Source organism: Carettochelys insculpta, chromosome 1 (genome assembly GCF_033958435.1).
Source record: "Carettochelys insculpta isolate YL-2023 chromosome 1, ASM3395843v1, whole genome shotgun sequence".
Classification (NCBI taxonomy): domain Eukaryota; kingdom Metazoa; phylum Chordata; order Testudines; family Carettochelyidae; genus Carettochelys; species Carettochelys insculpta.
The window spans coordinates 54,934,032-54,947,294 of NC_134137.1; the positions used below are offsets into that span (position 1 = coordinate 54,934,032).

Genomic DNA, 13,263 nt, shown 5'->3' on the forward strand with positions numbered 1-13,263 from the left:
ATTTTCTTTAAACAACTAGTAATCACCCATAGCACAGGACTTGATGGTGATAGGGGACTTCAACTCCCCAGACATATGTTGAGAAAATAACACAGAAGTGCACAGATTATCCAGCAAGTTCTTGGAATGTATTGCAGACAGTTTTTCATTCCAGAAAGGGGAGAATGCTCAAAGGGAAAGCCTCTTCTACATTTTATTTCAACAAATGGGGAGGAACTGGTTGAGAATTAGAAAGTGGAAGGCAGCTTGGGTGAAAATGATTATAAAATAATTGTGTTCATCATTTTAAGAAATGGTAGGAGGGAAAAACAGCAAAATAAAGAGAATGGATTTCAGTAAGGCAGACTTCAAGAAACTCAAGGAGCTGGTAGGTAAGATCTCTTGGGAAGCAAGACTAAGACTACAAACAATTGAAGGAAGTTGGCAGTTTCTCAAAAGACATTAGTAAGGGCTCAACAGCAATTTTTTCCACTGCGTAGGACAGATAGTATTGCAAGACACCATGCTGGCTTAACCAAGAGATCCTGAATTATCTAAAAATACAAAAAAGTCCTACAAAAAGTGGAAATTAAGTCAAATTACTAAGGATGAATAAAAACAAACACAGTTTTGTAGGGGCAAAATTAGAAAGATGAAGGCATAAAATGAGCTCGATATAGCTAGAGATATAAATGTTAACAAAAATATTCTACAAATATATATTAGAAGCAAGAGAAAGACCAAGAACACCGTAGGTCTGTTACTTAAAAGAAGGTGGAACAACAACATATAATGTGGACATGGCAGAGGTGTTTAATGTTGTATAATGCCTCCACTAAGTCCAGTACAATACAGATGTAAGCTCTGTAACTTTCAGTCTTCGCTGGTTTTAAGTCCTGTACATTTCTGTAAGCTTTGTTTTATAGTAACTGCTATGCCTGTATTCAGAATTATAAGTTAGTAAGAAATAGTTTTTTGATACCATAAGTCTGTAAGAAATCGTGGCTGTTCCTTTGTAAAAGAAATTGCTTTTTCTGAAGTGAGCTTTCCTTTGTGTGATTTAGGAAAGTCTGAATGCGGGTGTGCAATGGAATCAGTTCCTGGACCCAGCTGGTCTGACTAGCAGACAGCAGAACCTTGATGGCCAATGACTAATAGGAGAAAAGAGGCCTCATCAAGAGAAGATCAAGGTCCCATCTGCTGTTAGCCAATGACCAATGGTCATAGAGAGTCCTGGAACAGTGTAACGACTCATGGTCATACAGTGTGTTGGGGCAGTGGGACAGGACACGTTATAGGTACTGACTGCTCCTGAATACTATGCTGACAAGACAGCACAAGCTGATGGGGTGGGGGGGGTGGGGGCTGGAGGGTGTTGGTCAGTGATCATGTGATGGGCGGGTCCTTAGGGGCTGTGTTGCATAAATAACTTACCATCTCTCCTCCTTGTCTTCCTTACAGCTGGACACGCACTGACCAAGGGCCAAGCCATCCCCACCTCACCACCAGGGTAAGCCCACAGCCAGAGGTGCCATTGCCACACTTATGAGGACTTCCACCGGGACCACAATGCCACCCTCTGGACGATGATGCACATCATGAAGCAGTGACTGCCGGACAACATGTAGTGGTTGTCACAGGCCTGGGATCAACTCATGTCCTGCTTTGATGCCACCACCACTGTCTGGCTGGGTATGATGGCCCAGCCACCCTGTGGTTGCTGCCCCCACCCTGCCACTGATGGCCATCCCACGGGGCACCCTGGACCTGCTCCAGTGGCTTACAGCCATGCCCATTCCTCCTGCCTTCCCCTGCCCCCACTGCCCACCCAGACTCCACCATAGCCCCACCTCCTCCATACCTCCCCCCAGTCCTGGCCCCAAATCAGCCTTAACAGGGGCCCCAAAACCATGGTGGGAGGGGTTCTCAAGACCATGCCACTCGGAGTCCCACTCCCCCTCGGGTTCATGGCCCCCCACCCCATCCATGTTTTGAGGCCCCGAGCCCCTGTCCCAAGCCACCCATCCAAGTTCTGATGCCCCCCACCCTCTGTCCCAAGGCCCTAATTCAAGTGCTGATGTCCCCCACTCCCTGTCCCAAGCCCGACCCACTGTAAATACTTCACTGCACTCCAGTTTGTTGTAAACAGTTTTGAACTGCACTGTTTACATTTTGGCAAAAGTTTTTGTTTGTTGAGTAAAAGCCACTTAATTGTTCACAATGTCTGTGTCCCTCTTCATTGTATAGGGGTTGGAGAGGTGTGAGGAGGTGAAGGGAGGGCTCATGGTGGGAACAGGATAGGGCTGTGGGCCTGTGGCTTCTGCTGGGGGCACCCTGGGGTGGGCTACTGTGGGCTGTGGGAGAAGCTGTCATTCAGTGCCTCATGGATCCGCACCCTGTCCTGATGGGCCTGGCAAATGGCAGCTGTAACCAGCTGCTCATACGCATGCCCCTCGCAGCTGGCCACTGCCCCACACCACGGGAGGAAGACCTCGCTCCTCCCCTCCACAATGCTGTGCAGGGCACAACATGCCACCACAACTTGGGGGACATGGTGCTCCCCCACATCCAGGTGGGTGAGCAGACACCTGAACCATGCCTTGAGGTGGCTGAAGGTGCATTTGGCCTGCATCCTGGCACAGTTCAGGTGGGCATTGAACAGTTCCTGGCTGGGGTCTAGCTGATTGGTATAGGGCTTCAGCAGCCAGGGCATGAGAGAGCAGGCTGCATCCATCACAATGCAGAGTGGCATCTACATGTCCCTGACTGCCATCTCATGGTGGGGGATGAATGTGCCTGCTTCCAGCCTCCAAAACAGGCTGGAGCTGCAGAAAACATAGGCATCGTGTGCCTGATCTGACTACCTGATGTAAATGTCTGTGAACTGTCCACAATGGTCAACCAGCATCTGCAGCACCATAGAAAAGTAGCCCTTGTGGTTGATATACTTGGCCATGCTATGCTCAGGGGCACCTATCAGGATGTGTGCCACACTGATAACCACGACGCAGTTCAGGAACACCAGGATGGTGAATCTGGCCATGACTTTGTCAATGTCACCCTTACAGATGGCCCTACACAGCAGGATCGTCTTAAGGGCTGTCACAACCTGCAGAGAGAGGAAACCAAACACACACCTCAGGGATTGATGGGATCCCCATCTCCTTCCCATCCTCCCCTCAGCTTTTTGGGAGCCTCCCCATGAGGCTGCCCCCCCAACACCAGGGCTGTGCAAGGATGGGAATGCACAGTCCCCCGGAAATGGGGATTCCCCCCAACCCCACCCCTCACACCCCAGATCCCACTTCCTGAGGATCCCCCTTGGGCAGGACACACACACACACACACACGTGTGCAGGCACTGCAGCCCAAGTGTACTACCTCCATGATGAGGTCCCCGATGGTGGACTTCCCCACACTCAACTGGTTGCCCCCGCAGCAGTAGCTGTCGGGGGCAGTGACCTTCCAGAGGGCAACTGCGACCCACGTCTCCTCAGGTATGGCAGGCTGCAGTCAGGTGTTCTGTCTCTGGAGGGTGGGGGTGAGCTGGGCACAGAGCTCCAGGAAGGTGGTCTTCTGCATTCAGAAGTTCTGCTGGTTGTCCCGCTGCCCCATGACCAGACAGTCCCACCAGTTGGAACTGGTGCAGTGCCAGATCCACCAGGGCACCGGGTGCAGGCGTGACTGTCCTGCAGCCATGGCGAGGTCCTCACAGGTGGTCTCAGGCTTGCCCTCCATGAGGAAAAGGAGGACAGCCATTAGGAGGTTCAGCAGCTTGTAAAGCACCTCTGTGTGGGGCCAGTGCAAGTCCGGGAGCTGCTCTGGCACCATGGCTCCCTGGAATGAGCTGTATCTCCCAGAAAGATACAAAGCTCTGCTTCAGCTATGCTGTCTCTCGAGGAGGTAGGCACGCCTGCAGCAGAGGCAGAGAATGGATTTCCGGTGGGCTCCTTTTTAAGGGCACATCTTACCAGGGCTCCTGGGAGGAAATGGCAACCTACAACCCTGTCTGCTGTGTTTCTGGGTGGCCATTCTGCAAGTAGAGCGGCTGGGCAGTCTGGCTGCTCTCTGTCAACAGAGTGGATCACTCTTTTGATCCACTGTGAGGTCTGGACATGCTCTGTCAACAGAAGTTTTATCGCAAGATCTCTTCCAAAAAAATTCTTCTGCTGACAAAGTGCTCTAATCTAGACATATCCATGGTGAATTGCAGTGAAAATGGGGTAGTTTTAGAAGCTAAAATAGGAAAAGAACAAATTAAAAATGATGTAGACAAATTAGATGTTTTTAGCTCACCAAGGACCAGGTGAACAGCATCCTTAAATAGTATAGGAACTGACTGAGGAGCCATCTAAGCCACAAATGATGATGATTGAAAACTCAAGAAAGAAAGGACAGATGCCAGAGGACTGGAAGAGGGCAAATACAGTGTCCATCTATAAAAAGGGGACTTAAGACAACATGGAGAATTACACAACAGCCAATTTAATGTTAGTACCCAGAAGGACAGCAGAACACATAATTAAGCAATCAGTTTGCGGACACCTAGATGATAACAAGCAATGGCCAATGTGGATTTTTCAATAAATCACATCAAACCAAACTAATAGCTTTATTGACATGGTAATAAATCTGATGGATTGCAGGGGAGGGGCAGATGTGGTAGACCCTCTCGTAAAATAACTGGGATATGCAGCAATGATAATTTGAACACTTAACTGGCTGGTTGTCAGTGGTTCACAGTCAAGCTAGAAGGGTTTATTGAGTGGCACCCCACAGAGATTTGTCCTGGATCCAGTTCTGTTCAATATTGTCATCAGTGATCTAGATAAAATCCTATCGTGAGTACAGGACACTGGGCTAGATGACCTCTAAAGGACCCTTCCAGTTCTATGGTTCTATAATGACATAGAGAGAACATAAAGGCTGTGGCCATATTTGGGCAAAATTTCAAAAGGGCCATCCTAATGGCCAAATCAGAGGATACTAATGAGGCACTGAAATGAATATTCAGTGCCTCATTAGCATGCTGTCAGCCGCAGCACTTTGAAAGTGCTGTGTTTCTATTTCATGTGGCTCAGCCACATGGGGGTCCTTTTCTAAGGGACCCCACAGACTTCAGCTGATAGGAGTAAGGGAATTTTGAAGTCTGTGGGGCCCTTTCAAAAAGGAACCCTGTGTAGCCAAGCCACACATGATCAAAATGCAGCACTTTCGAAGTGCAGTAGCTGGCAGCATGCTAATGAGGTGCTGAATATTCATTTCAGTACCTCACTAGTATCCTCCGATTTGGCCATTAGCATGGTGCTTTTGAAATTTTGGCCAAGTGTGGCCACAGCCTTATAGTTTGTAGATGACACTAAGCAGGTGCAGATTCAAATGATCTGTACAAGTGAGACATGATCCAAAGTAAACAGGATGAAATTCAATAAGGACAAATGCAAAGTACTCCATTTAGAGAGGAATGTTGCACACATACAAAATGGAAAATTAGGGAAGAAAGGGATCTGGAGTTTATAGCAGATCAGAAGCTAAATATGAGCCAACAATGTAAGAACTGCGGCAATAAAAGCAAACAGATTATGTTATATAAAGGATATATTAGCAGGAGCATTGTAAGAAAAACACAACAAGTAATTCTTCTGATCTAGGCCTCAGATGGAATATTTATTTGGTCCCATTCTGGGTGCCTCATTTCAGGAAAGATGTGGACAAACTAGAGAAAGTCCAGAGAAAGAGCAACAAAAATGATTAAGGGTCTAGAAATATTGACCTATGAGGAAAGGTTGAAAAAATTGGGATGCTAAAGGGCTTTTGTTCTGACACACTTAAGAGATCCCTGGGCAAAGTAGGGGTTGGTGGGAGGTGGCAGCTCTACACCCTTGGAAGGCCCAGGCCCAGACAGATGGGTTGGGACCAGGCAGCCCAAAGTGTTGCCCAGAGCATGCCCCAAGGTCCTCTGTTGGTGATTTAAAAGGCCTGGGTCTCTGGTCACTGCCGCTGCCACAGTAGCAACAAGCCAGGAGCCCTGGATCCTTTTGAGTCATGAAGCCTTCGGGCATTACTTCCTCACTCTGCTCCCCCATCCGTGGATCTGCTACAGGGTCAGATTCTGTGCAGATCAAATGCATCTCAGTTTTGAGAAGCAACAGCTCGCTATTCCTGTATTTAATTAAAATTTTATAATTGAGACAGAGCATCACAAAATTAACACCCTTATTAAATGGAAGTATTCCATTATTTGTGACCCAGATTCTGCTCGTCCTTTATAAAGTTATGAAAAGTTTAGGGAAGGATAGAAGGAACCCTGAATGCCACAGCGAGTTCCTGGTGTGGTGGGAGAGAAAGGGGAGGCAGGCAAAAGCATGTTTTAGGAAAACAGACTTCGCTTTCTTCATGTGTCAGTGGAGAGCATGTTGCTTTCTCATGCACTGTCAATGGACCAGCACACTGCCTACTTAAGGAGTGTAGCGGTGAACGTGCTTTCCCTGCCTACCAGTTCGTTCCAGGAGATGTACCCCAAGGATTTTTCAGGTTAGTATCACATCCCATTATATCCAATGCATGGGACACTGATCTTGCATACCGAAGTTACCGGGACTCTGTGCCAGTGCAGGGATCTGCCTGCACAGAACATCTTGCAAGACTGAGGGTTAGTCCTTGCAGTCACAAAAGTACATTAGCGCATAAGTCCTGTTTTTAGCTGTCTCTGCACTCACCCACACTCCATTTTTTAGATGTCACTCAGCTCCCACCTAAGCTTGTTTGAAACTTAAAAGTTCCCTAGGTGCCTAAGTTTTGGCCTCTGAGCATGTGCTGTGCTGCTTCACTGTAGGAATCTAGGTACCAATCACCTCAAAGCAAATTATGGGAAAGTAACCACTCCTCCAATTAAGTAATGTTTAAGGCCTTTCCCAGTTTGCATGCTCAGAGGTCTCAACATATCACACACAATACCAGTAAAAGACAAAGAACTCCCTTATAATCATTAGTCTAGCAATGAAAGTGCTCATCTGCCATGTAGGTGACCATCTGTTCAAGTCCCCCACCTCTGCCTCATGAGGTGAAGTGATTAGAACAGGAATCTGTCTCTTCTCAAGCACTAACCCCATTGGCTATAGAGTCACTCTCTCTGGCTCAATGAATAGCTAATAATTAAATTAGTGAGCTAAGTAGAACAACTTTAATAGGAGAGATTGAGCGAGATTCATAGTAGATGAGCCCAAAACCCAGTGATTAGACCACTCACATAGGAGGTAGCAGATACCTGTTCAAATCCAATCTTATTAGGCAGAGACAAGACTTGAATCAATAGCCTCTCACATCAGCTGGGGTAAAAGCTGTAAGGGAGATCCCCCTAGGCTATTTTCTATGTAGTTAAGCTCTCTATGAGCAAAACTACTTGATCAGGTCCCATACTCAACTTAGATGGAGGAGTCCCTGTATTCAGCCTCTTCACGGACTGCCTGCCTTGTTGCAGCCCACCCTGAGTGCCAATCTTTATCACAGTGTTGGGGCTTAGTATATATACATCTCATAAGCATCTCCCTCTGACTAACACAAGAATTCTCCACCTAATAGTCTGGCTTTGCAGATCATGGGAAAAGTTCTTTACCCCTCCCCATCAGAGCCACGAATGAGCATGGGGGCAAAGGAAGCAGCTGCCCAGATGCCCAATGATTTAAAAGGGCTCAGGACTCAAGACTACAGCAGCTGGAGTCCCCTGGCCCTTTAACTCACCACTGAAGCTCCTGCTCTTAAACCCACTCCCCCCACTCAAGGTATCACTCCTTCCAGGAGGTCCGGAGCTGAGCTCCTCGCCATATTGCCCAGGGTCTGGCAGTCTGTTGCCATCCCTGCTCTTCATTCATCATACTAACTCAGGCTTTGGCGATCATAGCATTGTGTCAGTGATTTTTCTAGTTGCCTAAAAGTTAGGCAATGTGATGCTGAGCACTATAACACAGAGGTGACTGTGCCTGGTCCATGAATGGGACATTTATTGATTTCAGTGAGAGCTGGGTGCATGGCCTATTCCAAAATCAGAAAGAACACTAGTTAGAAAAAATTGGATGATAGTCTCTTATTATTTATCTTCTAATTTTCAATATGATGAAGTACAAAGGAAGAAGCAAATAGGCACTAAAGCTGATATTAGTACTAAGAGTGTTCTTTTGGAAAGTCAGTGCTACAATAACAGTTATATTAGTTGACGAATAGTCACCAAATTTAAATGTAGCTTATCAAAACCAAGCTGTGCAAGCTCTGCTTTCGCTAGCCTGAGACAAAGGATCTTTGAGAACCAAGACATCTATCTCAAGACACAGCTCCTCATATATCATGCAGTGGTTGTTCCAACACTACTACATTCATGTGAAACCTGGACAACATACAAGGATCATTTGAAGGCACTTGAACAATATCATCAATACTGCCTCAGGAGAATCCTAAATATCTCTTGGTAGGATAGGTGCATGAATACTTGTGTTCTGGAAGAGTTGAACATGACCAGCATTGAAGCCATTATCATTCTTCAACAACTTAGTTGGATTGGTCACGTGATTTGGATGTCTGAGCAGCGCCTCCCAAAACAGATTCTGGTTTCTGAATTGGAGGAAGAACAGAGAAGTATTGGGGGCCAGCGGAAGTGACATAAGAACATGCTAAATGCATACATGAAAAAAGTATAACATTGGCATTGACGCTTGGGAGAACCTTGCCCAAGACTGTCCCCAGTGGAGAATGGTAATCTGTGAGGGGGTGGCACAATTTGGGAGGTCCGACTGCAGTGCAGACGAGGAGAGGTGGAGAAGAAAAAAGCATCAAAAACTGCCCTGCGTCCCTCCAACAGCTACTAACACCTGCTGCTTTTGTGATAAGGTCTGGGGCTCCAGAATTGGGCTGATCAGCCGTCAACGGACTCACTAATAGGAGGATGACATGAAGACATCTTACACGTTATCGAGTGATGGCCGAGAGACAGAGAGAGAGAGACAGAGAGAGAGAGAGCAGTTATCAAAAAGGAAATGGTATTGATCAGAGACGATAACTATTCAAAACACTGATCCAGCTAATAAAAACCTCATTTTCTAAATTTATTTCTAAAAATGAATGTGATCTTCAGAATTGAAAAAAAAAGCCTGTAATAAACTGTAGGAAATACTCCTTCCCTTCTCTCACAAAACAAAAAAGCAGTCAAGCAGCACTTTAAAGTCTAACAAAATAACTTATTAGGTGAGCTTTCGTGGGACAGACCCACTTCTTCAGACCATAGCCATACGAGAACAGACTCAATATTTAAGGCACTCAGAACCAAAAACAGTAATCAAGGTGGACAAATGAGAAAAAAATGATCAAGGTGAGCAAATCAGAGAGTAGAGGGGTGGAAGTGGGGGAGGTCAAGAATTAGATTAAGCCAAGTATGCAAACGAGTATTTCTTTATATTCTGTACTCCATATTTATTTACTTTAACAGAGGAAACAGCAATCATCTTTGTTCTGCCTCAGTTCAACACCTCAACTGAAAATTATATTTATAATATACAGTGTTTCACAAATGCAACTTCTTACTTTTGCAACTTCTGATCGAGCATAGGATAATAACTTTATTACAACTTCAGTGCAGAGGTTCACATCACTTTTTTGTAATCTAAAAATCAAGAGTGAAATCTCATGTAATTTTCTAATCTAAAGCTAAAGAGCAATTTTTCATGAACAGTCTGCAATAAGAAAATTTATGAATAAGAGTTCATGATTTTGTTGTTATTAAATGGAGCTATCAACTATGGTGAATAGTTCTGGTTTTTTGAAATGGATGGGAATTTTGCTAGTATAGAAAACTGAAGAATTGCATTGATTATATATTTTTTCTCTCTCTAAAACTAATATATAAACCCTTACGAAATGCATTTTTCCCAAAAAGCATAACATTCTGAGGTAAGATTATATTTTATAAAATAATAAACATAAAAAACCCCACCTGGAACCATGAAAATAAAGAAAACAAGCTTACTGAAACTCTACCACCATCAAACAAACGTGAGAACCACTGAACTCTATATTATCCATCCAGCATGCTGGTTCACTGAAATGGAAAACAAATAAAAACATTAATGACAGGATGGGTGCATTTTAGACAGAGTTAAGGGTTTTTTTGGGGAGTGACTTTAATTGAGCATTTGTATATCTTTGGTTTGTAAGATAAAATCTTAATTTGAAACTGACAGACATTCACAAGAGTGTAGTTTTATTTATTTATTGAGAAAATGACAATGTTCTTTTTAAAAAAATCTTTAAATAAAATAAGTAACAGATTCTTTCAGCTATAGATTTAGGTTAAGTTTTTTTGCCTGGAAACTTTCTTAGGTTTTTATAATTATTTTAAAATTGCTAAGAAACAGAATCCAGTGCAGACTCTGTAAAACACAAAAAGATGCTGGAGGAATCTTCTTAACTGTAAAGAAACAAATCTCTTTCAAGACAGCCTCTTGCTTCCCCACTTTTCCCATTGGACCTATTGTTGCCTTCTTGTTTGCTTCTTCCATCTAGGAGGTGACACACTGGGTTCTTTGAAAGTATGTACCACTCTCATGGCTATATGTATCTTGCAGCTATCTATGTATCTACCTCTGTTGCTTTATCATCAGGTGCTGCAATCATTCAGGGAAACACTAAGTTCTGCTGAACAATTGTGGCAGACATAGGTTATTAACCCAAGCTGAATATAAGACAGCTAGGAGGAAGCACTTTAATACGAGTTTATATTTTTAGGTTTAGAATTGAGACATTCTAAGAGATGAACTCTAGAATCATTACAGTGAGAGTAAACCTAAATCCTACACTATTGGTTGGTATTTCTGAACAAAGTCGAAACTACTCCCAGGTGTATGCCAAAGAGATCTAATATGTAAATAACTTTAGCTATTCAAATAATTGTTACTCAAGGTTGCTCAGAGCAAGTAAGATATACTTTCTTCTTTAGTATAAGAAATGGGCTTGAAGGAACTGATTGCCATATTATTAAAGCTAAGCCCTTAGCAGAACTGGAAGGATTAGGCAGGAAATTTCATTACATAAATAAATACGAAAAAGAATTTGGGAAGAGGTATAAACTCTTAAAAATTGGGGCATAACCCAGCCTTTAACTACTAAGAGAATAAGTGGAAAACCTTCCCTGAGGCCAGGATATTTGATAACTGCCTACAACAGGAGTTTCTTCCTCTTAAATAACCTGTGTTAGCCACTGGCAATCCTCGGGTATTGAACTTAATGGACCCGTGGTCTGGCTGAGCACTACAGCCATCTCAGAACCAGGATAAGCTCGTATTAAGGAAACCGTTATAGCTCCATTCACTGAGCTTTAAACCCGCATGATTTGCCCTAAACTTTCAGCGCCTTCTAACAAAAGTGGAAGGGCCAGGGTTTGACATGCTGCTTTCTAAAACATCAGGCAGGGAGAGGAGACAGCTCTTACAATGGGTAAGTAGCTTGTCTGGTGCTTGTACAGCGCCTAGCACAGGACGGTACTGGAACTAGGGGTGCCGGGGATGCGGCAGCCTCCCCGCACGCCCGGCTTGCGGGCTTTCACCGCCCCCTAGAACGGGGGTCCCAGCACCTGTGCTAACAGGCGGCCTGAAGATGACTTGGCAGGAGATGGGTCATCAGCAGCTGGCCAGGGGCTCCTGGGGCGGGGGGCCGGGTGCGGAGAGCACAGGCTCGGCAGGGCGCGGTTTCTCCCCAGCGCGGCTCGGCGGGGCGCCCCGGGTACCCGCCCGCAGGCAGCTGTGGGGCCTGGGAGGATGGAGGCGCTGCCGGCGGCGGCGGCTGCCCTACGCCAGTTGCGTAACCCGCCCGGCGCAGCCTGAGCGGGTGAGGGCGGCGGCTCCCGACCGCGCGGGCTCTGGCGCAGCCCGACGCACCTGCTCACCTGTCTGGGGCCGGGGGGAGGCGGGAGGGGGCTGCGCAGCCCGGCCACGCCCCCCTACGGGCTCAGCGCAGGCGCCCTGGCGGCTACCGCAGGCAGGGGGCGGCAACATGGCGGAGTGAGCGGCGGCGGCTCCGGCTCCACAACAACAGCGGCGGCGCTGCCTGCGGCTCGCGGACCCGCGCCCAGCCCGCTTCCCAGCGTCGTTCCTGGCCGGGTGCGGCCGCGGCTCCTCAGGCCCCGCTGCGGGGAGGCGGCCCGGGCGGGCTCCGGCGAACGGGGCAGCGGTGCCCATAATAACCTCTCATTCTAGCGGAGCGGCTGCCGGGACGGTGCTTGCGCCTCGGGCCGGCTCCCTGCTGCCCCGCCGGGCGCTGCTGCGGTGGATGCTGGGCTGGGCTCGGCCGGGGCCAGGCGGCGGCGGGTAGATGGCGAGTGAGAAGCCGGCGTCGGGGCCGGAGCCGCAGCCCGCGGGGCTCGTCCCTGTGGGGGCTGGAGGCGGCGGCGGCGGCGGCAGCAGCGCGGCGGTGATGGGGGAGCTGCGAGCGCCGGGCGCCGGGGCCGTGGTGCTCTCCGCGGGGATGATTAACCCGTCGGTGCCCATTCGCAACATCCGCATGAAATTCGCTGTGCTCATCGGACTCATCCAGGTCGGGGAGGTCAGCAACCGGGACATCGTGGAGACCGTGCTCAACCTGGTAAGGGGCCAGCCCCACCCCAGCACCGGGCACCCAGGCGCCCCCTAGGGACCCTCCCCGGCCACTTCCTTTTCTCCGCATCGCACCTTTCCCCCGGAGGCCGGTTTCCACCGCTGCCTCCTCCCTGATCGCTAAAGCAGGCGCATCCCCTGCTTCCATCCCCACATGCACCCAGTGCGCCCTCCCGACTCCAGAGAGATTCTTTTCTCACCTCTCCCACCCTTCCCCACGCTCCCGTGTGTCAGACGCGCCCTCATCCGCATGCATCCCACTCGCTCTGCCGTGTCCCTAATGGATCTTCCCTCACCTTGTGCGAGAGACCCTCTGCTCAGCCTAACTCCACACAGGACTTCAGCTGGTGAAACGCACACGTACTCTTTACCGTCCAATCTTCCTTCATTTCCCTCCCGCCCCCACCCTTGTCCTCTTGTCTGAAGTGGAGTGAGTGCATTTTATGTTTATCAAATATGAGACCTAGTAATTGACAACTTCAGATGCTCCTAAAATGCCAGGTAGCCCGATCACTTACTCATTTTGTATTCGTTTTAATTATGTAGACTGAAAAAGAGCGAGTGTCTTTCTTTGGAAACACAGATGTGTCAAAGATTGAACCCTGTTCTCTGTGAGCTAATTGAGTTTGATGTGTTGAGGAGAGTTTTTGTG

General features: G+C 47.4%; 1 protein-coding gene across 8 annotated transcripts in view; it reads left to right on the top strand.

Moving 5' to 3' along the window:
- The first annotated feature begins 12,012 nt into the window (after positions 1 to 12,012).
- NBEA (neurobeachin) overlaps positions 12,013 to 13,263 on the top strand; it is a 776,083-nt gene continuing 774,832 nt past the window's right edge. For all 8 annotated transcript variants that reach the window (XM_074986506.1, XM_074986516.1, XM_074986543.1 and 5 more), the window contains exon 1: positions 12,013 to 12,600. In XM_074986506.1, coding sequence (XP_074842607.1) covers positions 12,331 to 12,600 — 270 coding nt within the window. In that variant the 5' untranslated portion in view covers positions 12,013 to 12,330. The remainder of the gene's footprint in view (positions 12,601 to 13,263) is intronic.